Consider the following 26227-nt stretch of genomic DNA (forward strand, 5'->3'; position numbering starts at 1 on the left):
GTGTACATCAAGTTTAAGAAAATGGTCTAGCCAAATCTCTAGGAGATAAACTTTGAAGTTTTCAATGTTAATGTTCAATTTTAATGTGTTAACACAAATGTTGACGGACAGGTGCCGATTAAAACGCCAAAAAAATCAGCATCTAAAAAGCTCCACTGACGAATGTCATAACAGAACTAATTAATAAGAACAAAATATATACACACCTCTTGGCCATGGCCGTAGTAATACACGCATCTTGTGAAACCTTATCCGTGATGAGGTGACTGAACGCCTCACTGGCATTGGGAAGGCTGGCGGGAGCAGTGTCAGACACACCATGATGCATTATGGGTACTGGCACAACCTTCACGTTGTGGTCGTGGACGAGTGCTGGGTCAATGGGAGAACATGGCGGACTCAGTGGGCCGTTTGACATCATAGACTGGTTCCCCTGAGACCTGATTCCTGAGATTCCTCCACCTCCAACCGACATTGGCTGCAATCTGACGGGGGAGTCGTCATTATCACAAATAAGAACGTAAGACGATGGGTACCGCATTCTGACACCAGCTGAAAAGACAAAATAATACATTCATCAGTTGTATCTACCCATGGTAAAAATATCAAGATAATACTGTATGCAAAATTCACTTTCCATCGTCTTATCCGTGCATGTTAAACCATCTCTTTATGCTCAACATCATACCTAAGAGTAATTGCTACATGAGTCAATGTGATCCTTACACAACCTTTCATTATCAACATATGCAGGGCTAGCTCTGGGTGAGCAGAAAGTTTTGCCAAATTATCTATTATTAAACTTTAAAATTGAAAAGAAAACACCTAGTTATTTCCTAACAAAATAGCAATTATTGCATGAAATTATTTCACCGAATTGATATAAAATTTGTCAATTGTTTTTAAAATTCGAAATTGGCAAATTTGGCGAGTGCCAGAGCTAGCCCTGATATGGACAAGAAACAATTGGTAGTCTTTATCTATGCCAGATTTCCCGCTGACAGTTCAACCACAATAATTCATGGCTCTAATTCAGTTTAAGGGAGTATCAACTGAACGCTGCATTTCAAATTAACAATCTACTTAACATTTTTGCTAAACAGAACATTATTATTTTCATTACAACCAACTTTGTCAGATTTTGCTAACATATTTTATTTTAGTTTTAAGCATTAGATTACTATCAAACTTTACAACTAACAGAAGTCTTCTCACTTTTTATTCATGTTCTAATACATAGCATATGTACTTAAACCTTAGTGCAAAATAAGGCTGACATGTAAAGTTAGCAAGAAATATAAGACATGCTTACCAACAAGAACCTCCACGAGATTTGGCAACTTGTTTGCATCACCATCACTGCTATCGAGTGGATAAAACTGACACCACTCGTCAAACAGCTTGTGACTCAGCTGGTCTGTGTCCCGATATGTATTTCCAGTCAGGGTGCCCATCAGGCCATAGGGAGCCAGGATAACTGCAAATATTAAACAGTAATATATAACATTTTGGTATGCCAAGCAACTTTTATTACAGTCTCTCTTTCACTGTACAGCACTTGTGGTTTCTGTTTATGTTTCAACTGAAAAGGTACATTATAAAATACTTTTCCTATTAATATTATTTAGTTGAACTATCACAGAAGGGGCTGTATTAAACTTACATGATGGCCCAAATTATTTTTTTAATTTTGCTTTAAAATATAAAAATTATAACTTGAACAACATGCCCATACCAAATACTTGTGGTCAAAGAATTTGTTGCCATTTTGACAGATATGTAAGGTAGATTTTTCTATTTGTACTTCAAATTAGTAACAGCCCATTACAGTTTTGATATTCTTGAGTTAAATTATGCAAAGGTTGGGCATAGAATCAGTCTTTGCCATGAGTAAAATGAAGATGAGCTGAAGATTGTTCTCCTGAAATGGTTGAAGACGAGTAAACATGAAGTTTCCTATAAAATGTATTAAAAAGTTATATTTCAAGGCAATCAATTTGCTGCTCTCTTACAACTTTCCAGTCAAGTATGGAGGGAAGAGGGAGTGACATAGATTGTATAATAGATTAATTTGTAGCTATTTACTACAAATAAGAAGGAAGGAAGGAAGGACGGAAATGGTTTATTTAACAATGCACTCAACACATTTTATTTACGGTTATATAGCATCGGACATATGATTAAGGACCACACAGATATTGAGGGAGGAAACCCGCTGTCTCCACTTCATAAGCTACTCTTTTCGATTAGCAGCAAGGGATCTTTATATGCACCATCCCATAGGCAGGATAGCACATACCAATCGTGGTGTACTGGCTGGCTTTATTACTGGGCTACGTCTCGCCCTTACTACAAATAAATGTAAAAATCATTCCAAGTTAAGAGTTTATGCTTTATTCTCAATGGTTATAAAGTTAATCTCCAAGTTCATTTTGTTTGTGGTAAATGTGAAAGATAACTAACTGATCAAAGGCAGCAGTCACTTACTTGAAAACAAAGTGGATTCACTTATATTCAGCATAATATGCATTGTACTCTCCTTAACCATCTTGCGTGTCAATTACTATTACTTTTTTTTTGATGTTCAGTAAAAAAAAAAAAAATGAAAAAAATGAAGAAAAAAAACCCCCAGACGACAGATTGCATTTGTCATGCTGTTATGTTGACCTTGGCTTAGCTTAGGCGACTTAAAAATATGCTACCACAGCTGCTTGGTTATGTGTCTGTAAATGAGTCGCAGTAAAATAAATCAATACGAAATTAATGAGCTGTCATTCCTTCACCATCAAGAGAAAAATCTCTTTGTATATACTTGATATTACAATGTGGTACTTTATAAAATATGTCAACAGCAAATCCAGCTATTGTTACTAAAACAACTTTTAAATTTTTTTTAATAATAAAGTTTGTTTAATCAACAGTTATAACTATAAGAAGTCTAGCATACTGTAATTGTGACATTTACCCTAATGATATTACAACAAAACTTCTGACTACTTCTGTCAGTGAACAATAAACAGGCCTGCACAAATGGCACGAACGACCGTTTCGTTTGTGCATCGGTTATGCCATTTTATTTGGCATAACCAATTTACCATTTGTGTACAATTTACTGAATGATTAATCCTGGCAACGTATCAACATATGTTTATCAGGGATGAAAGTGACTTTTCCCAAAAAGGGCTGAAATAATTTTACCAAATTATGGATATGTCTTTGGCCGAGAACGCGCTGGCGTAGACATGCTGGTTTTTACTCGCATACTTTTTCAAGTGTGATTTGCCTTTTCCGCCGTATTTCACCCTGTCATTGCACCAAGCACAAACGGCAAAACCAGGTTGACCGATTTTGCGAACCTACTCGCATTCGCAAACAATACCACCATTTTGTCCAACATGACGCGACCAATGTATACTATCTGCGCATTGGTCTCGCGCAGATGATACTTCGCGAGACAAATCTGGCCAATGGCGAATAAACAAATATGGCGGCCACAATGGGCGTAGCCATGTTAGATCTAAAGTTGGCGAACTTTCATCCCTGGTTTATCGGGAGTACAAACATTACACTTGTTCCTGGCGCAGTGCTTTTTCGTAGCGTGTAACATAACCAGTCAAGTTTGTATAAATATCGTGCGAAGTAGGTGCATTCCCATTGGTTGTTAGAAGGTGTTATAGCTGAATTTAACCAATTAAAAATGGCGATATTGTGATGGTCATTACAATCTCGAACTGGATCAGCAAACAGGGTAAACCAGTCACAGTGACCTTATCATTAACTGTAATTCCGAATTGTATAGTGACAGTGATGATGATGACAGTGTCAGTGATAATGACAGTGACAGTATCAGTATCCACTGTTCCTCAAATGAGGAAGATGGCACCGAGTCTCCCATTCACGACTGAATGTCATGACATTATATACACATAAAAGACTAATATTATAAAATTAATGGTAAGCAATTGCTGTGCAATGAATTCTTAGTTATTTACACGTAGTTATGCACACATGATGATGTGTTTTATATAATAGGTCAAGCCTGACATTCACTGTTTTGGTAATTTATTACAATAGTTCTAATCATTATTATTATTTTTAAATCTCTTAAACATTGTATACATATACTTTTTACTTACCATTGCCTCTCTTGTTTCTCAAAACTAAGTATATATATATTTTTTTTAAATTGTAAAAAAATAAACCAGGTTATGCAAAATCTTTTGGCATAACCCCTTTTCCAGTTATGCAAATTTTTAATTTGCGCAGGCCTGAATAAAGCATATTTTACATAAACTTTTTCCAAGAACAGAACAGCACACAAGTTTATCTGTCATGGAGCACGGATTGGCATGGAAAGTAACCCAGTGGAGTCCCCTAAAAATATTATACTCTAGCACCCAGTACATGTCATGGTATTTGTGATGTATGGTCTAGAGTAGTGAATTTCAAACATTGTTGACCACATTTAATGTTAGTCTTTTTTATTTTTTTTATTCTTAATACATTCTATTTAGATCTGAGCTTGTAGCAGATAGTGAAGATTGTTGATTTAATATTAATGCAAAACCTCAAATTTTAACAGGTTAAAATAGTTAAGATACTGTACTAAGACTATTCACGAAGTGCCACACTTTTAACAGGGTTTTATTTCTAAAATTTGACTTGACATCCATGGCTTTGAATTTGAGAATTTTAGCTTTGTTTTACAAAAAATGGGGAATTTTCAGTTTTATTTCAAAAACTTCTTATTAAGCCAAGTTAGAATTAAAAAAGTAATGCTATAATATATATGTATATACATGTACTTGCGTTTATTCAAATAAATATATCTATTGTGCATTACAAAATGTTATTGAGGAAAGGTTTGTCGAGTGAATGAGATTTACATTCAAATTGGGAATAAAAAACAACATAACCTCTGTAGAATGGTGCCCATTATTGGAGTCAAGAAACATGTGATAAAACCTTGTTTAACCCACCAATATCTATCCGCCCTACCCCACACTACCCCCACTGAATACTAGCCCTGGTAGAATTAACTCAGCATGTAATTCCTTGACCAATAAGAAAATGCCTAACTTTTATTTTCCTTCATTCTGCTAAAACACAAAAAAAGAAGAAGAAAGGAAAGCAGACCGGAGAACCCTAATAATATTATATTGCATCTATACGATCATCCGGTATAATATGTTATTCTCTATTACTTAGCAATTATTTCCTTTTTTTTTTTTTTTTACTAACATTTAAACTATAAAAGAAAGAAGAAAAACCCAGATTCAACATCTTTTTGTTATACTTTGTGTACGACACAAAAAGCACCAAGAGCTGCCTGTATGAATGGACAGATAACAGCGACAAATAGGATCATGAAGAGATTGGGAGGCACATTACAAAGCCACGGTGACCACAAAAAAAGCTTTAAAGTGGAAGGTGCTGGGAACACATGGGATACAACAGAAGAAACTGTTCTCCTATTGAATGGAGCTAACTGGGAGAAAATGACAGCCATTTCCACCTCATGTAGTTGACCCACATGACCAGTGACCCTGACGTCTAGACCTGTCGGTCAATGTTCAGCACAGTCCATTCACAAAGGCAAATCGCAAAAACGTGTTTTAATGAAGGAGGTAGCAAGCACCTGCCAACAGGCATTCCTACCAAACATTGTTAACCGCAACAGATTTGGAACACACTTGATTGTAAATGATACCACAAATGGTCGGATCAACTATTAAATTTGCACACAAGTCTAACATACATGATCACTTTAAGAATTATCAGTTGGTAATTTTGTTAAATCTGTCAAGTATATCTACATTATGTACATGTTTGTATCAACTGATGTCTGTTGCTAGTGTGGTGGCGTTTGCTGTGTAACACGTCTCATTTCCCATGATCCTAATTTTAGGCTTTATCAACAGAGGTGTTAAGCTGTGAAACACAGTGTCAAGCTAAGCCAATTCAACACAGTCTGCTTACAACCGAGACTGCTGCTGCTGGCAATCTGCTCAAATTATTGTTTATTTTTACTGATATATCTCAGCTATGAAAATAACTTTTGATGTAAAATTATCAGCCTCGGTGGCACAGACGTTAAGCCAGTGGAATACATTTAAGGTGGTAGATGCCAAGCAGGGCCCACAATGCCAATTGTCTAATTAGCCAATTGATATTTTGTTTGTATACTTTGAAGTGATTACATTATTTAGTATTTGGCTAATAAAATGCTGTTAGAGCACACTGATTTATTCATCACTGGCTAGTTGATGTTAAACATTTGGTAATTTTGACTCGTAGTCTTTAGTTAAAAGTTTTGTTTTCTTTAATGACACCACTAGAGCACATTTTATTTATTAATCATCTGCTATTTGATGTCAAATATTTGGTAATTTTTACTCAGTCTTCAGAAGAAACCCGCGGCATTTTTCCATTAGCAGCAAGGAATCTTTTATATGCACTTGCCCACTTTTCTTTAAATTAGCCACTTTTTAATATCTGTGGGGCAGGATATAGCCCAGTGGTAAAGCGCTCGCTTGATGTGTGGCCAGTTTGGGATTGATCCCCATCAGTGGGCCCACTGGGCTACCTCTCATTCCAGCCAGTGCACCGCGACTGGTATATCAAAGGCCGTGGTATGTGCTATCCTGTCTGTGGGATGGTGCATATAAAAGATCCCTTGCTGCATTAGGAAAAATGTATCGAGTTTTCTCTGATGACTACATGTCAGAATTATTAAACATTTGACATCAAATAGCCGATGATTAATTAATCAATGTGCTCCAGTGGTATCGTTAAACAAAACAAACTTTCTTCTTTTTTGTACAGAGATAAAATAAATGTATTACTATGCAAAAAGGCCAATTTGAAACCGCTCTTTACATACAATACAAGCTACTGGTTGTTGTCCAGTGTCCTTGACAGCAGATTCAACTGAACATCTGGCTACCACATTAATTTTTATTATTGATACTCAATTCTATACATTAAGTAACACATAATTAATCAATTATTTTTATATTCAAAAGTAACAGTAGCATGGAACTTTACATAAAAATGCATGCATCACAGTCTAGAAATAAGCAATGGTAAACATGAGGACTGCAAAGAAAGGTAGAAAGAGATAAAGAACAAAAAAAAAAGATACAGATGGAGAGAAAGAAAGAGGGAGACGCCTTGAAAAATCTGACAGATGCATGTGTTCATTGGTTAGCAATGAAACTCAAGGTCAGGGCGATACAAGCCACCAACCATCAGGCTTGCGTTGACCTCATTACTACACTGTAATCACCAACACACTGTTCTAACATGACAACCTGCCCCACACATCTGTCCACAAACATATTAGACGTCCAAGTATGTTCTACATCAAATAGCTGTAGTCAATTAATCACATCCGAGTTTTTATTTCTGTTTACAAGAACTATGTTTTTATTTCCTGCTTGTAAGGGTTATCTTGCTTAACTTTAACTTAATAAAAAGATCAAAGAATTTTACAAATGTAACTTTTTATTTAAATTGGCAAACAAAAACTAGGGCTGGAAATAGAAAATGAAATAGAACCTGCTGCTGTTTTGGGTTTTTTTAAATAGCAGCCCCCCAAAATATGTCCTAAGAAAAATAATATGGACTTCTGGAAATAAAAACAGTACAGGGTGAGGGAAAGGTTTGTAGACCCAGTGGTTTTCCGTTTCAAAAAAGGCTATTTTCCGTTTCATGTTTTTGTAAATTCCGTTTCAGAATACAAGCCTAATTAACAGTTTAAATAACATAAATGTGACAAATTAACATAACAGGCAGACAACGCTGTTTACTTGTTAATTTTTCATAATTCTTGACAAAATATTAATTTTTTAAGTTTTAAAAGATAAAAAAAAAATAAGTATCAAAAATATCATATAATTTTTTTTACCGTTGAGTCTGTTTTACTTACTCTGTACGAAACCAAAACAAGGGTCAGAAAATTTACTGGTATCGACATGCGTCGCTATTTGTTGTTAAATCAAAGTAGGCCTTCATATTAGTAGCGAAAAATCGGAGCAAAGGTTACAATTATAACAACTACATAAAGCATAATTGTCCAACAATTGAGTGCACTGTTTTATTCAACGGGATTTAGTGTTAACAAAAAGTAAACATTTATTTTTATCACTGCTTTGACAGTCTAACGTCATCTGCAATGTGAAGTATGCGCATGACATGGTGGAAATAAAGTAACATTGCAACGTTCAGCCAGCTGGGTTTTTTGCTAAACGTTTGCAAATATATTTTGACTGGTTCCCGAAGTGGTCATTTGGTTTAATGTGTAGCGTAAAAATCAGTCTTCCAAGACAAGCGTTAACGACAAACCGCTGGCTGAACTTACTCCTGAAAAAAAAAAACCTGTCCTGTATGCGCAGTCGCAACAGACTAAGCAGTAAACGAGTCCCAAGTTAGCCAGCAAAAGTTTCGCTAACATTCGCGAAGTATTTGGTTCCCAGCGTGGCCATTTGGTTTACCATGAAGCGTATAATCCAGTCTAGCTGACGTTTTTCCGCTCGGTCTGGCTGAATGTAGCCCCGGTAAATATGACACTACGCGTTTGCCAATAGTATTGCACACTGGCCAATCGTTAGTGTTACAGTGTGTGGCAATAGTAAAGTGATATTAATTTTTTAAACTTCGTGGAAAATCGTAATTCCGTTTCACAATGGTTTTTCCGCAATTGCAGAAAATCACTGGGTCTAGGTTTGGGAGTGTACTGAAAATTAGGACCTCTAAGATGTATTTTAGAGCACTGTAGAATTAACATGTAATGTAATCACAGGCTGAATAGCAGACGAAATAATACTATATCTACAAGTACATCTGTTTCTTGAAAAATGATCTGCAATTTGTTTTGTGAATTTAGCAGGTGATTTTTTTTTTTTTCTGTGAAAAAATGGTTAAACTTGATCTGTAACAGAACATGATAAAGCTACACGCAAAAGGTAATCTCAATATCTTGAGGCATTGTACAAAAATAAAGTCTGAAAATTTACAGAAGCTATGTCAAAAATGGGTAAATTTGTCATGAAAGTTGAACAACACTATAAAGCTATACAAAAAATGTCAGCTCAATATCTCAAGGCATTGTAAAAAAAAAAAACCCATCTAGGACAGACAGGACAGAGATGAAACCTACAGTCCCCTCCAGTTGGACCGGTAGAGGACTAATATAATAAAGAAACAAAAAATAAATACCTTGAAAGGATGCCTGGTTCTCTTGCACAAGAGAAAGATGCTGGGGAGTCAGTGTCCATACTGATGGGTGCTGTTTGATCTCGATACTAGCACACACCTGACTTTCACCGTGCAGGAAGAAGTTGAAGCAGAAAGACAGATGAGCACTGAAAAACACATAGGATTTACTTGTATTAACACATCTCTTGACCAGGGCCCATAGTTTTGAAGCTATCTTAGCCTATGAAATCGTAAAATCATTGTAAGCTATGACGTCACTATGGCGTGTGCTGTAGTGACGTCACAAACTACAATGGTTTTACGATTTCGTAGGGCTAAGATGGCTTCGAAAAATATGGGCCCAGACTCTTAGCTCAAACCTATGTTTATTAGAAGATAATAATATGAGGTAATATTTGGTGGCTACTGCTGTCACCACTGACACTTGCTGTCCATGCTTACAATATGACTTATGTATTGTTACTGTGCTCAAATAAGACACCAGACATAATAATCAGGTCACTGAAAATCTTTCCAAGTATGTGGCTATTTTAGAACAACAAAAGGCTCTAGACACAATGAGGTATTTAACTGTAATCACGAAGAGAAGGCAGCAGTCAATTTAAAAAAAAAAATTTAATCAGTCTGTGGCCTATTAATGAACAGTGAAGCACTATATAATTAACTCATTACGCAACTGTGACATGCTCCTTAAAATTTGTTCTTAAAATAATCTTTAAAAAAAATAGTTTTTAAGATTTAATGAAAAAAAAATCACTTCCAAGAATTGTTTTGAAACTAAACTAATAAAATCACACATGAGGAAAGCAATTCAGAGCGACTAATATTTAAGTGTGTTGGGACATGGAAACGAATAACAAATTCAATAATCAACCAGTGATATTTGACTTCACCGTTGAAAAGACAAAGCCAAAAATCAATAAAAGACTCAATTACTGCTATTTATTGATTTATATTACATTACGCTGGTGCTCAACACCAGGATATGGAAGTGACAAAACAGAGATAAATTTTATAAAATTACACAGACAAGATCCTCTTAGTAACAATAAAATATTGACAGAATCACAATTATTTTACCTGCATACAACACAGTGGTTTCGTAACAACAAATATATTATTCAACTAATAAAACACAAAGGCAGTCAGTCAACTACAATATCTGTAACACAGAGTCAACCTACTGCCTATTATTTCAATTCTAATGTATCAGTTTCAAGGCAAGGAATAAGATTCCAAATAATATGCCTTAAAACTGTAAGCTTTGTTTTCCGAAAGAATCTACATAACTTTTAATCATTATTTTAATTGAAACTTGTATAAACTGGAGAATTCTGACAGTTCATTAGACACATGATTTCATGTTTAATGACACCCCAGCACATAAGTACAAATCAGCTATTGGGTGTCAAACAATGGTAATTAGGCACAAAGGAGAAAAACATTTCAACCTAGTTGGTCATGAATAACCAACAAAATTAACAATTTCACAAAAACATCGCACATAAAAATGTTTTTAAGGGGCAATATGACTCCCGGACAGCAAACATGAACATGTATCGATTGAGAATTCTTCTGCCAGGCTGCATTTTTATTATTTCTTAAGTGCTCAAGGACACAACAAGCAAGGTAAATTTATGTAACTTTCCACAGGCTCAATGTTTACACGAGCTCCACTACTGACCTATACAGCCAGCCTTTGTGAAACCTGATTGAACAACCGTTCTGGGCAAATCAACAATCCCTATGTATTCAGCTTGATGCAACAAAGCTAGTCTGGCTTCAGTCTGCAGCTGACTGGCTGGCCATATACATTGTACATGTCTGTAATACTGGTACACACGAAGGCAGATCATAAACATGTATGTAAGGGCTGTTCTAGAAGTGATACCATGGGGGATGGGGAGGGTAGGGACTCCATAATTATTACAAAACAAATAAATTTTACAAAATTACATACAGACAAGATCCTCTTAGTAACAATAAAATATTGACAGAATCACAATTATTTTACTTGCATACAACACAGTGGTTTCGTAACAACAAATATATTATTCAACTAATAAAACAGGAAGGCAGTCAGTCCCCCCAAAGTATACTTGGTTTCATTTATTTGTTGTTTTTGGGTTTTTTGGTGGTTATTTAAACAAAATTGCCTCTCAGTCTCAATCAACCTACCCCTCACTTTTTTCTTTTAATTTCTCTCGCTCCAGCCAGTGCACCATGACTGTTATATTAAAGGCTGTGGTATGTGCTATCCTGCCTGTGGGATGGTGCATATAGAAAATCCCTTGCTACTAACTGAAAAATGTGGTGGGTTTCCTCTCTAAGACTTTGTCAAAATTACCAAATGTTTGACATCCAACAGATGATAATTAATAAATCAATGTGCTTTAGTGATGTTGGTAAAAAAAATAAAAAAATAAACATATCGGCCACCACTGGATAAGCCTGGTGCTCCATTTATTTTCAATTAACGTCCATAGATATATACAATTACCAAGTACTTGTTTCAAATATAACAAATATATTAATGTAGATACATACAAACAAATAAATCGTTATTGACTACTTTTTTTAAAATAAAATAATTTAATAGGTGCATGTTTGTTTGTTTTTGTGTGTGTGTGTGTCTCTTTTTCTTTTTTTTTGGGGGGGGGGGGGGGGGGGGGCAGGGGGCATGGTTGGCTTTTTTAATTAGTGCACATTTAGTAACTTAAGAAGGTATTCACCCAGTTTGTGAGTCTGGCCGATCAATGTGATCAAATTCCAGGACAGGCCTAACATGTGTACATGTAAGCAGACTCTCAGCCTGCAACTGTCCATAAATTAACACAAACTATTTGGCTATATTTAGTCTACCTAGGAAACCTGTTAAAGTCATTTTCAATTCTGTCCAGTTTCATTATGGCAAGTCATTTTCACACTGCTTGAATCCATGCCGATCAAAACGAGGTACAAGGAGCACAGCAAATAACGGAGAGAAAAATTAAATTTTTCCATATTTAGTAAGCGTACACATACAGCATTATGTACCGTATTAGATGCTTGAGATTATAGCTTGGCGACTGCTTAATTAATACACTTGGTCAACTGGAGACGTTTAACAGGCTAACAGCCTAAAATACCGTAATGGATGGATGAATGGAAAAGTAAACACAAGTAACAAAAACCTGTTACGACCATATAGGCCACTCCTACTGAATAGCATCAAAGCTTTTTTTATATATACACCTCCCACAGAGAGACTACAACAGTTGTTAATAATAAACCACTTGATCCACCAAGGGGGATTGATCCTACAACCTTATCAGATCCTGGGGTATGAACTCTCTACCACTGAGCTACATCCAACCACAAAAGATTGTTAGAACAAACAAATGAACTGGAACAGATCATGAGCCAGTTCACAGAGGGCAAACAGTGAATGTAGATTCACAGTAATGATGGACAACTACCTAGTGAAAGTCTAGCTCACATACATGATTGATTGTCTGGTATCAAATTATTGTTGGCTAGCACAGGCCATGTCGGAAATGGCTGTCTTAATGCGCCTATGGCATAGATAACATTCTCTTGAAGAGGAGCTGTTATTGCCAGTTACTGAGCATGGCATTATGTTGATCATGCAAGCATACTCCACAGGTCTAAAGGTAATTAACATGCAGTTTTTGAATTTCTTTTTCCACTGTAATCATGTAATAATATTCATAGGAATCTGATGTTAAGAATACAGTTAAACCTTGAAAGATGATTACATTTCAATTTGTCAGTGATTAAAATTTCTCTTTTTTTTTTATCAAACACTTTAAATATAATAAAAATAATAAATTATAAGAATAACAGAATGGCTTCAAAATAGGTGATTAACAGCAATTATCAACAAATAGTGACTGCCCTCGATTTCACATATATATAAGAAACTGGAGAAGCATATATATGTTAACAATTGTTTTCTACGATAAATGAATGAATATAGAGAATAACTAGTTAATGACATAGGATATCAGCTTTATCCTGTGAATCGGTTTGCCAAGCGGAATTGCCCATTCGGCTTGAAGTTGAACAGGATAAAGCTGATACCCAACATCATAAAACTAGTTATTATTTTTATTGTGTAATCCACTATTGTTATTTCACTTACAACGTAATCAAATGAACACTTTTGTAATGTATCTATGCATGTTACAACAAAAGTCATAGTCTGCAGAATACAATTACGACTGCTTTAAAAGTTTAATTGTCATCATAATCAGCCAGTACAAACAGTGGCTGCAGGATAAGTAACATAAATAAATTATTTAGTAACACCCCAGCATGGCTACCAAGTGCCAAGCAAAGGTCAATACATTAAAAATTACATCTGTGATATAAGCATCTATGCACATATATATATATATATATATACTGAACAAAAAAAGAAACTTCCGAAAGATGTGATTTTTGCTCCAAACGATGCATCATGGAACACTCTTTAAACGCATATATAACAATTATTCCCCCGGTTTGTTTTCATCAAGTTATGTTCAAGCAAAGTTAGCGGAAGTTTCTTATTTTGTTCAGTATATATACATATAAAATAAACAATGAAGAAAATTTAGCTTACCTTCGATCAGAGTTAACACTGGCATCAAATGGCTGAACAAACCATTTTCCAAGCCGGACAAAGTTTTTTGTTAACAGACATCTGAAAAACATTGTTAAAACTAAATTAAAGTACATGTATTTGTTCCTTTGTCAAGGACATATTTATGTGCTGTTATAGCAGCATAATAATAATAATAATAATAATAATAATAATAATATTAGCATCATTATTTGTAGAGTTGTATTGATTCCTTTTTTTTCCTCTGTTTTTTTTTAACATCTTCTTGTAACAGATACACATCAACAGGGATTGAAATAATTGTTTGCTCGGTCATCAAAAGTGTATTTATTAAATGGTGCCTGGAAAAAATAATGTTAATCGCTTTGGCTCCTAACTGAGTTCTAGATAACGTGACACACCCTGTTGACCAACTGGCCCCTGAACCTCTGCATACATTATTTCTTGCCCAATGGACTGAATTAGCCAGGTTTTACATGGAGCTAGATAAATCTGTCTCCCCTCCCACCACCCCGACAATTTCTAAATACACTTGACATCATAACTCATGTTTTATAACGACTGACATCGTAACTCGTGTTTTTCAGAATTCTGTTGAATTACTTAATCCCCAAGTTGCCATGTCACGTTGTATCATTCTTTAAAAAATATTTTAACACATTTTTATTTTTGAACTTTATATTTCTTAAGTTGTTAAATGTTTATGTTCTTGCATAACGTGGACTGTTTTTCCGTGTATGATTAAATGAGTTTGTAGATGAAATGTTTATGAATAGTTCTAGAATAAACCAACCATAGATTACAAAATTAATGTTTTGTTACTTAATTCAATGGGCAAGAAAAATAATCAATCACCGTTGTGAGATGTAGATAAGGCAATTCCAACCCTGGGGACAAAATGTCCTCACAAAAAAAAAAATTGTCCCTTGGGTTGGAATTGCCTTATCTATACCTCACAATGGTGATAAATTCTATTATTCAACCCTTAAACAATAGTGCTTAATGTATAGGGTATCAAAATAGCAAAAAATTGCAGGTTGCCTTCTAAATATGTTTTGCTTTCTTGGATAGCACTATTGGATCTAAATATTGGAACATTTTCAACCAAGGGCTAGCTCTGGGTTTGCAGAAAATTTCGCCAAATTATCTATTAAACTTCAAAAATTGCACAAACCCAGATATTTTCTAACAAAATATCAATTATTTCATAAAATTATTTCTTCAAATCAAATTAAACTTTGCCAATTGTTTTTTTGAAATTCACAACTGGCAAATTTGGAGAGTGCCCTGCAAACCTTTACTCTACTAATTGTGGGGCAATGGATGGGATGGAAAAACAAATGAAGATTTGAGAGCACCTGGCCCCAAAACCCATAGCACCACAGTAAAAGCATTATCCCACTAAGCTACTACATTTTCTGACAAACTGTAGTCCATGGTTAATTACTTATCTGTATACAGATAAAGCCTTCTTAACTAATTTAAGAAAAGCAAGGTGCTCAAGTATAGTAAAACTGTATTATATTACTTTATTTAATAATTTTAAGAGCAGGCATCGCAATATGCCATGAATAGCTGTTCTAGTTATTAGGTTACCACACGTCAATAAAGTTGAGAATGGTAGTACTTCTTTTTCTACAAAATCTAATTAAACAAAACTAACTTACCTTTCAATGAGGTTGTGGAGAGCTTTGAAGAGTAACGTTCTGCATTCATAGGACAAGCCAATATCACGATCTTTCTGGTCTTTATCCCATGATCCTCTTTCAATTTCTGAAGACAAAGTAAGAAAAATGTTTAAAATGTGGACTAATTTTAGTAAAGCAGTCAAATGGTTAGATAAAAAGTAACATACGACACCATTTGCAATAATTGAAAGAAACGAATGATGACTTACAATATACGTGTGTACCAATCTAATGACAATCTCTGTTTATTTAAACTAAATGCTGTTTTGTGAAAAATATTGCAGCTGCAATGTCTTTACCATTATTTGGCCCTTTTTTTGTGAAGATAGCCCATATATGAATAACTAAATGACCACCTTTAAGTAATATTCATTTATTATTACTCTGTAAAATTATGTTGTCCCAAGTTCAGTGATCTCTGTACAAAGTTGTCAATCATTAGACACGCATTATTGCATGCCACAAAATAAATGACTGCCATCAGTGGCACTAAATAGTTAAAACAGGAAATTTAAGACCTATCTGTACTTCACAGCCTTTGGCTTTCTATGTAGTTTTTTCACTAGAAATGACCCCGTTTCCCGACTGCTGTTAAAGAATAAACAGGTTTACAAAGGAAACCAATACAGAGTTATGAACTTTTAATACATCACCAACACATACTAACAGCAGATATATTTTTTTAGAAGACAATTTACAATAGACTCCAGCACAAATGAAACATTAATAAGTCTAGTTTACAGCCTAAATAAAGATTTTAAAAAAAAGGAAAATTCAGTTGAAACAAAAGCCGAAGCATGGCCAAACAAGCAGGAGCAGTTGGTTACACTACACAGCAAACAGAGACTGCACAGGTCCCTTGTCACACACTTGTCAACACTTAAATAGGTCAACATGTTCACATTTTTACAAACAGCAGGCCTGAACACCACACTGGAGGCTGATTTCATTCGACAGCTTTTCAATTAGTCATTATCATATATATTACAATAAGAAAAGTGTTCATCTTCGGTTCACTTATGTATATATATATATATACATATAAAAAATAATGTAAAAAATAAACCATGAATAAGTAATGCACTATTTTGTTGATATTAAAAGCTAACATTGAAAATGAATAATATTTTTGAAAAATGTTATTTAACATTACATCAGTTGTTAAAGAAAAGGAATATTTGTTTAATGACAACTTATTTATAGCTATTTCTACCAATTAGGAGCAAGGAATGCACTTTTCCATGTTCAGGAATGAACATAAATATATGATCACAAATTTTGATTGTTGAAAATTGAAAAATAAATATATTTACATTTTACTTAAATTTGACAACAATGTAGTTATTTACATAAAGTTTGACGGAAGTAACAAACGTCAGTTAGCAACTGTCATAAAACCCTAATGTCAAAACCTACTTGCAAAATGAAAAAAATATTTTAAAAATAAAAACTTGCTTTCACTTCTAAAACTGTTTTTATAATGTGTCTTGTCATCAACACACAAGTAGGTAACTTGCACACAGACGTAACCCTGCCTCAAGTGATACACACACAGAGTCGGTCACACACACCAGCCAGCCTGGGGGCAAATGAAGAAACCACCATATATTACTATTATTAGAGGACAGTGTACTGAGAATGTACTGATCAAAGCCAGTGTTTTACCAGCTACACAGTATGTGTAAAAAAAAGTAAAGTTTGTTTTATTTAACGACGCCGCTAGAGCACATTGATTTTTTATCTTATCATCGGCTATTGGACGTCAAACATATGGTCATTCTGACACTGTTTTTAGAGGAAACCCGCTGTCGCCACATAGGCTACTCTTTGTACAACAGGCAGCAAGGGATCTTTTATTTGCGCTTCCCACAGGCAGGATAGCACAAACCATGGCCTTTGTTGAACCAGTTATGGATCACTGGTTGGTGCAAGTGGTTTACACCTACCCATTGAGCCTTGCGGAGCACTCACTCAGGGTTTGGAGTCTGTATCTGGATTAAAAATCCCATGCCTCGACTGGGATCTGAACCCAGTACCTACCAGCCTGTAGACCGATGGCCTGCCACGACGCCACCGAGGCCGGTCACAGTATGTGTAATGCAGCACAAAGGGAAAAACCGTTTAGAAACTACAAGCAAGTATGGAGCTGTTTCTAAGGTCATGTTAGCCATATTAATTCACACCAGATAGGTAGGCAGATCAGTAACAATGCTTAGGAGTTAAGATTTTACATACAAACAAAACAGTGGGAAAAGAAGTGTTAAAAATAATATTAATTTGATGCCAAAAGTCAAGTGAAAATGTATTAAAACATTATTTTGTATTGTTTATCTAAGTACACATGTAACTAATGCTACTTAATTCATTAAAGTTTCAATAGTTGTTTATTAGTATTTTAATCTACAATTGGTAGAGCTATTTACATATAAATATTTATCCTACAGTCACTATATATATATATATATATATATATATATATATATATATAGTATGATGACAAGATAAATTTATCTATTTTCGTTAACTGACACAAAAAAAAAAAAGGGGGACAGAACTATTTTTGCACAAATTATGATCAGCAAAGGAATGTTGTGACATTGAAAGTTGCTGTTTAGTTGATTGTTTTCATTTTTAAAACAATTATTTTTTTAAGAACTATTTTGTTTTGGTGTATAGATACTGTTGGCAACGAGACATTCAAAAGGTGAAAAAACATGAAGCTGTGAATTAAATGTTCAGTGCATTTATTAATACTTTTGTTTTATGTGGATAACTGGTTTGTCTTGAGATATCAGCTTTAACTGGCTCCGGTCAAATGATGAATGCCGCTCAGCAGGGCTTCACAATATTCACAATTTTAACCTTCGCAGGATAAAGCCAATATCTTAAGACAGTAACCAATTATTTTACAGCTTGAGCAAAAAACCCACCCCAAAACAAAAACAAACATACACCAGGCAGACTTGATTAAAAAAAACCCACCTGTTTTTATTTAAAAGGTGTTTACTACATATGTTTACACTGCTTAAACACTAGTGATTTGTGTTTTACAAAAGACGGACGAGTATATTTCGCCTATACAATATTTACTCACTAAATGAGGAAGACAAAAATTAATTCTCCAAATAGAGATCTACGATTCTGAGCACATGTCAATCCATCTAAAGGACCACACAGTACTGTCATGCATATTTTCCAAACTGACATCACTGTATTTATGGAAAGATTGTTTATTACATCTTTATAATATTATTCACAACTGAACACTATTAGCATTTCAGCCCACCATAAAACAAAACTGCATATATGACTATTTGCTACTGAGTCGCTGAATACAATAAACAAAATTTTTTAATTATAATGTTCTTTAAAGAGCTCAATGGAAACTGATACTACACATTTATACATTAAAAGAAAATTATTTTAGAAAGTAAAAAATAAAAGGTATACAAATCAATCTCAATCTCTCAATCTCCCTCCCTCCCTCCCTCCCTCCTCTTCCTCTGCCTCTCCCTCACTCTCAGACTCACACTCACTCACTCAGCTTGCTGCTAGTAAATGTAAACCCTCAAAGCTTGTTGCCAGTAAATGCAAACTCCACAGCAGTTTTCATCACATCCAAACGGCAATAAATCATATATATATCTTACACATATATGGAGTTTATGTAATTAGTTAGACCCGTGTTATGCACGATAGGTCAATCTGTATCGTGTGCTATATATCTGAGATAACATTAAGTGGCCACGTGAGTACACTATATGTATACAATGTAATAAAAGTTGAAGCACCACTGACAAATTTCTTCTTTGCAATATAGATAGGATCCAAACTTTATTTTAATAAGATTAAAACTGTCACGGTTGTAAATAGTAATAAATTTTAGTATTTTCCTCTAGAATATTTAAGGAACAAAATTCCACAGCTCAAAGAACTTAAGAATGTATGTAAGGTAGAACATAGCATATACTGCACTAATTACAAGATTCAAAAATTAAAACACATACTCCACTGCTGTTAAAACAAGCAATGACGATGAAGACACCTGGTTCTCATTTGCATGTTATTATCCACAATGTTTTACTCTCCCGTTGCCACAACAACACCAATGGATGTATTTCGTTGGACTCACTGAAGAACAAGTGATCAGCAGCCACTGAAAACTGTATCATGTTTATTAATGCAGAGCTAGAAACCGGCCAGTAAGAAGGAAACAAAAAAAATCAATGACGGATTGACACAGGGTTACATGAATGAAGCTTTCAAGCCAATTGCTCCTCGCCAGCATCTTGAAATTGATTACCTTGGAATGGTCCAGCTGCAAGCGTGGCTAGGCTAGGCTATCAGAACATCGCACTTTCCATTTTGTAAACACACTTGTGATGGTACAGTGAAGTTGCAACACAGTGGTACTTAACCAACCGCCTCACACATACATACACATCTTGCCTAACACAAAACACCAACACCAAATACTTCTTTTGTGTTATGTGGATAACTGGTTTCTGTCTAAGATATCGGTTTTATCTGGCTCAGGTCAAATGGTGAATGTCACTTGGCAAATCCTCACAAAATTCACCAACAAGTAAGTTTCACTGATGGAATGTCATTTCATTTGATATATATCTGTGTGTGTGTGTGTGTGTGTGTGCATGCGTGCGTGTGTGTATATATATATATATCAACTAAAGGATATTTAATATTTCCGAGACAAACTGAATGGGCTAATATAGTAATAATGCAGTCACATATTTTTCTTCTCCATATGAACATCTAACAAAAACAGGCCTATGGAATTATAATTTTTTTTAATAGTCAGCCGGGCTACTAAAAAACCCCAATTACCTAGCAAATATTATCACTGGCCCAAGGTGTTTCCTCAAATCTTATGACCACTTTTATTTGCCATATATAAAACAAACCATTCGTCAGCAGAGTTTTACTAAAAATTGTGAGTCGCCCAACAGGCTAGTGGATTTTGATAATTATTTGCCCGGTAGGTTTGTTTTACCCCTTCGAGTGAAGGGGCGAGTGCAATTTCGCAGCCCTGTAAAAATAGTAATAGGACTGGGATTGAGATGGGTCATTTGTATTTTATAAAATTTGTTAACAAGAAACGGACAGGCTATGTATTAAATTAAAGTTGTGTTACTGTAGTTTGTGTCAATGATCTAAAATAAGTTGAGCATTTAATATTAATCATGGGGCGTGATTTAGCTCTATCGCTTGAGGTGCTTGCATTGCAGGATCGAACAACTTTGGTGGATGCATTCAACTGATTGGATTTTTTCTCCTTCCAACCAGTGCACCACAACTGGTCAAAGGCTGTGGTATGTGCTTTCCTGTCTGTGGGAAAGTGCATATAAAAGATCCCTTGCTGCAGTGATGTCATTAAAAAATAAAAATAGCAGGTGAAAATCAAATTATAGGCGGCCATTAATCAACAAAAAGTCGACAAACATTGTTTATTGGAAGTTCGATACCCGGCGAAAAATCGCCGGGTGCCGGCTATTAATGACATCCCTGCATTAGCAAAAATGTAGCGGATTTCCTCTGATGATTGCAAGTCAGAATTACCAAATGTTTGTCCTCCAATAGCCGATGATTAATTAATCAATGTGCTCTAGTGGTGTCGTTAACGTAATATTAATCATATATTGTGTATGTGTGTGTGTGTGTTTAGAATACAAGGCAAAAGTGTAATCACATAATCAGTGAGTAGTAAATGGTACAATGAATGTTTTGATCTGCCATACTTGTAGGGTTTGACCAATCCACTAGCCCTTGGTCCTAGCTAGTTAATTTTTTGTCTGGTCTAGTGGACATTATCATTTGTATTAGTGTAATACATGGGACACTGCATGGGCTAACGACTTTCTCAAACATTTGTCTAACACGGTTACTTGTATTTACATGACTGTAATATAACTTGTTAATATCTAGATTACTGTGCCAGTTGTTGTTGGGAGGAGGGGGAATTTGTTATATCCTAGAAATGCACATGGTTATAAGTTTCTGATTGTGCAAAAGGATTTGTACTGAGCTAAGCTTTGTGACTGGCTTAACCAACATATGTATAAACATTTCTGAACAAACAATGTGGCCAAGTTGAATTTTAGTTCTTTTTAAATGGCTGCAATGTAGCCAATGTTGGTTTAATAATAGACAAAGATGGGAAAATATAATAATGAAAAAATTACATAAATGGAAAGCCCCCTCCAATAAAACTAAATAATTTTGTCTCTTTTGGCATCATTCAATTTTGATATGATCCCAAACCAACTGACATAGATTATTATAATAAACTGACTTGTTTGTAATGTAGTAACAATCCTATTCTTTGAGCAGCTAATTTATGATCAAATAAATTTATATAGGCTATGCATATATCTTGTTATAATGTTGATTACATTCATTACGGTTCAAAGGCATCCCACTGGTCCAGCTGTAGTACGCAAGTTTATTTATTTCTCCATTTATAAACATAAAATTTACTGTCAGTGAACATCACTTCATGTTGGTACTTTGTATTATTTAAGGTTTTTGTTCCAGAAGCAAAAAATTAAATATGATCCTGTTTGTGTTTTTATTAATTATTTATAAAGCCTTTTTTGTTTTTTCTCAGCATGGCAAACTTTGGGCTTTTCAAATTCAGTTTAAACATGCTTCTTTTTTTTTCATACGCCAATGAGCATAAAAGAATAAATAGTTGATTTCTGGTAATTGTCTATTTTTATGTGAGGGTTTTTTGGGTGTGTTTTTAAATTGGTAATTCAAAAGCATAACTAAATCATGTGATGCATTCATCTGGCAAACTTAATTTTCATTTGTAACTTCAGGCGTATTTGTAATTTGTATAGAACATCACATTATTTGTAGAAAAACTAAAATTATTGCTTGACATTAACAAAACTCAAAAAAAAAAAAAAAAAATGGATGGAAAACAGAATTTGGCAAAATCTGAAATGGAAAATGGTCCCATTTACCATTTATTTTCTGCATTGAAGTAAAAAATCCTACAATAGCAATTAAGTAATATTATAGTTTCTTGCTTTACAGCTGTTTTGTATGTTCACACTGCAATGGGATAGGGGTGCTGTGGAATATGATATACAAGTCTAGGGTGCCTTGAATGCCGCCAGGTTAAAAACTACTGATCTGTATCACTGACTATTTACAAGTTATGTCACTTCAAATTTAGCTGTACCCTTCACCTTACAACTTTAGTGTGTGGGTTAAAAAGCTTGAAATCATCACACAAGTAATCTGTTGACTTGCAACAAGGGTGTTGAAATATATCAATTGTTTTTATTGATGGCCTCTTGCCTTTTTGTATTTTTTCTTCTAGTTGTGGTTGATAATAGAGTTGTGGTTTTTAACAGTTAAGAAACGGTATTCTCAGCATATTTAAAACTATACTACTTCAAAATATAATGTGATACCTGTATGACCGACTTTACTATAAAACAATTTGAAGGGACCGATTAATTGCTCTGCTAAGCTAAGTTAGATTATGGAGAGCTATTTAAGATTGATATCATATAAATTCACATGCTATGGGGATCTGAAAATTACTCTCCATGAACTAGTCTTAGGGGAGTTATGACAGGCTTTTTGCCAGAGAATAATTTGAAGGTACATAATTAAAAACAAAACAGGCCATAAGTGCCCCCTACTAGGTGGATATGGGGTTGAAATGGGACACTGCATTTCATGTACTTTGACAAATTTTAAACAGCAGTTGTCTTACTATCATCTGTCTAAAAATTATAAAAATATATATATTAATTTCAAAAGATTTTATTATGCACAATTTTGCCCTCATAACCTATGGTAGAAACCCTGAATAGGGAGCGAGAGTGATAGCTCGCCTTAATCAGAAAGGTTCGATTACTTAAAGCAACATGCCAGAAACACACTGGAAGAACAGAAGTATCCACTGAAATGAATATTCAAAGCAAAATACTATCAGGCAGAACTATCGTACAATATTGTACGATTAACACAGCAAACTGATTAGCAACTACTGTTTAATGTTTTAAAATTATGTAATGATATCTGAAACTTGTCAGGGTTTTTAGATTATTGTAGCCCTACTCCCATGGCTAGTGATATTCACTGTTGGGCTAGTAAATAACTATTATTGCCATGCCCGACAGCTAGTGAAAAAAAGTTGTCAAATATTGCAATTAAGTTTATTTTATTTACATATGAATAGCCTGTCCCCACACCCACCATAGTGTTTATAAGCGTTATCTCCTTCTTTGGGCGACATATCCGATTATTAATATTAAAGAAAACTCTGAAAAGTAGAGCTTGTGAACTTTTACTCATGGCTAGTTAATTTTTTAAACACTGATCCACGCTAGTGGATTTTGTAAAAATTCTTGAAGCCCTGTTTGTGTAGCGAATCGCGAACAGATACTGAACCAAAATGTTCTTTGGAACATGGACCTTTAAATCTGATTGTATTACTTCATATTTAATAAAACTTGACAACAGACAGAACTTGGGATCAATGCCAAGTACAATGTAGTGAACATATGCTTAGTTATGCATAGTCTGGACCAGCAGTACATTTCACAATGCTGTGTTTACATTCTGCATTATTGATATATATACTACTCAACTTTGGCTAGGGATATACAAAATATATGTCATGATAAATAATTTGTGCACATCTTAAATGTATTCAACTACAGGGTTTTATCACCTTTGTTTCTTGACTCCAATAATTGGCACCATTCCCACCCCCCATTCCTCAAAGGCCATGTTGTTTTTGTTCCCAATTTTGGAAATTCCCAAATTAAATGTAAATAATTAACTCTTTTTTTATTACTATTAAGCACTATATGAAGATATTTTGAAAGTCATGTAACCCTCGACAAACGCCTATTGCCTCCCCCATAACATTTCAGAATGCAAAATAGTTTGAATAAGTACAAGTACATGCATATTTATTATTTCTCTATTAGATGCTTTTTAAATGAAGCTTAAAATTCAAATTTGTTTGTAAAACGACAATAAACTTCCCGAAGTCATAGCCATGGGTGTCAAGTCAAAGTTTAGAAATAAAACCCGAGTAATTTATTACTACAATTACATGGCATCCATTAAAGACAATAAATACATTGGTTTATTTGACATTATGGTTTTTTTAAATATCCCTATCAAAAGATGAGTAGTTGAACCAGTCTGGTATATATGTACAAGTGTTTGAAAACAGTTAAGTTTTACAGGATACATGCAAGTTAACTGATTTTATAGTAATAGTGACTATTCCAACAGCCATATACTTTTTCTTCTCATCTACAATGCAGTTTTCAGAATTTCATGCTTGGATATATTACCAATTTTTTCTAGACAGGATTATGTGTTTAGATCAGACAGAATCATTGAATTCAGTATTTGAATAAAAATTACTAACTGATTTAGGGCTCGAACTTAACAGCAGCAACGATGGGTCGGTCGACCCCCCCTCCCAATGGTGGCTCTTTTTTTTCAATATGCCCCGGAACCCTCCGAGCTTCGCGCCCTCGTGTAAAACACTTTGTGCCTCACCATAAGCCTAAGTGACCCCCTCCACCCCTTCAAAAACCTGTTAATACCTCTCAATGGAACTAGTCCGTTTTTATCACTTCGGCAAGCTCCGACTGAAAAACCACTTATTTGGTGTCAAATTTGTCATGTGATCAGAACGGTCATTCTGTCTTGTGTGTCCACTAACTTGTGTCTGATATTTTATCCTCAATTCCAGATTTAATTGGTTGTAACTGATGACTTTTACTTATTGTCATTTGTTTATTCAGCAATTCTTTATAAAATATTAGAAACGTTTAATTTGTTTTCTTAATTTGCTTATAAAAACAACGAAAGTGTTAGTTTTCATTATTTAAATCATTTATCTTGGGTGCCAAATAATATATACACTGCTTTTACAAAAACGAAATTACTTTTTATCAGCTGGCAATATCAATGCGATCAATTCACTTCATGAAGATGGAAATAAAAAGGAAAGATCCCATAGTAGGCTATCATTTAAAAAAATATTTTTATTATTTTTCAGATATCTTAAAATCTTTATTAAAATAATATTAAAACTGATCAGTTTAGCAAAATGAATACCCGTGAATGTCAGACCGACACTCCGTTTTAACTGAACTACATTTTAATAAGGTTCAATTAAATGTTAGCTTATAGATGCTAGTAGTCCATGATTCCATTTATAATAAATTTTTGTTTATTGAAGTTTATTGACATAAACTGAAGAAAGTTGACTACATGTACATGTATACAGAAAACTTAGTCACTTAAAAAAAAAAAAAAAAAAAAATTGCTGTCGGCATACTCAAAATTCACCGGGCGGCAATTTGTTTTTTAATTGCTGTGGGTGATAAATTCTTAAGTTCGAGCCCTGTGATTTCTGCTTGATTTTTTAATGTATAAAAAAAACATTTTGAATATTTGTTGTATATTGACAGTCTTGTTTAAAAAAACAAACAATTTTTTGCTGTTTTCCTATAGATGCTAACACCAGTTTTGTATGAGGTAGAATTCATCCCATTTGCGACATGTGAAGGGCATGCCATTCACACAGTGAAATGAGTTCTAAGCATTCTAACAGAAAAATTATACCAAATTACAGAAGTTGATGAGCAGCTGGCCTCAAATAAACATTATAAAACCAAACCGTGTAACATGTTGTTTTCATATG

The 26227-nt window shown here is 34.4% G+C and overlaps 1 protein-coding gene across 2 annotated transcripts in view; it reads right to left on the reverse strand.

Moving 5' to 3' along the window:
• LOC121368927 (mediator of RNA polymerase II transcription subunit 13-like) overlaps window positions 1-26227 on the reverse strand; it is a 60701-nt gene that overhangs the window by 28351 nt on the left and 6123 nt on the right. For both annotated transcript variants that reach the window (XR_005957532.1, XM_041493688.1), the window contains exons 3-7: window positions 15493-15598; window positions 13826-13906; window positions 9220-9365; window positions 1313-1477; window positions 207-552 (exon numbers count right to left, since the gene is read on the reverse strand). Coding sequence is in view for 1 of the 2 variants with exons in the window: in XM_041493688.1 (XP_041349622.1) it covers window positions 207-552; window positions 1313-1477; window positions 9220-9365; window positions 13826-13906; window positions 15493-15598 (844 nt within the window). In the remaining variant the exon portion in view is untranslated. The remainder of the gene's footprint in view (window positions 1-206; window positions 553-1312; window positions 1478-9219; window positions 9366-13825; window positions 13907-15492; window positions 15599-26227) is intronic.

This window comes from Gigantopelta aegis, chromosome 3 (genome assembly GCF_016097555.1).
Source record: "Gigantopelta aegis isolate Gae_Host chromosome 3, Gae_host_genome, whole genome shotgun sequence".
In the NCBI taxonomy this organism is placed as follows: Eukaryota; Metazoa; Mollusca; class Gastropoda; order Neomphalida; family Peltospiridae; genus Gigantopelta; species Gigantopelta aegis.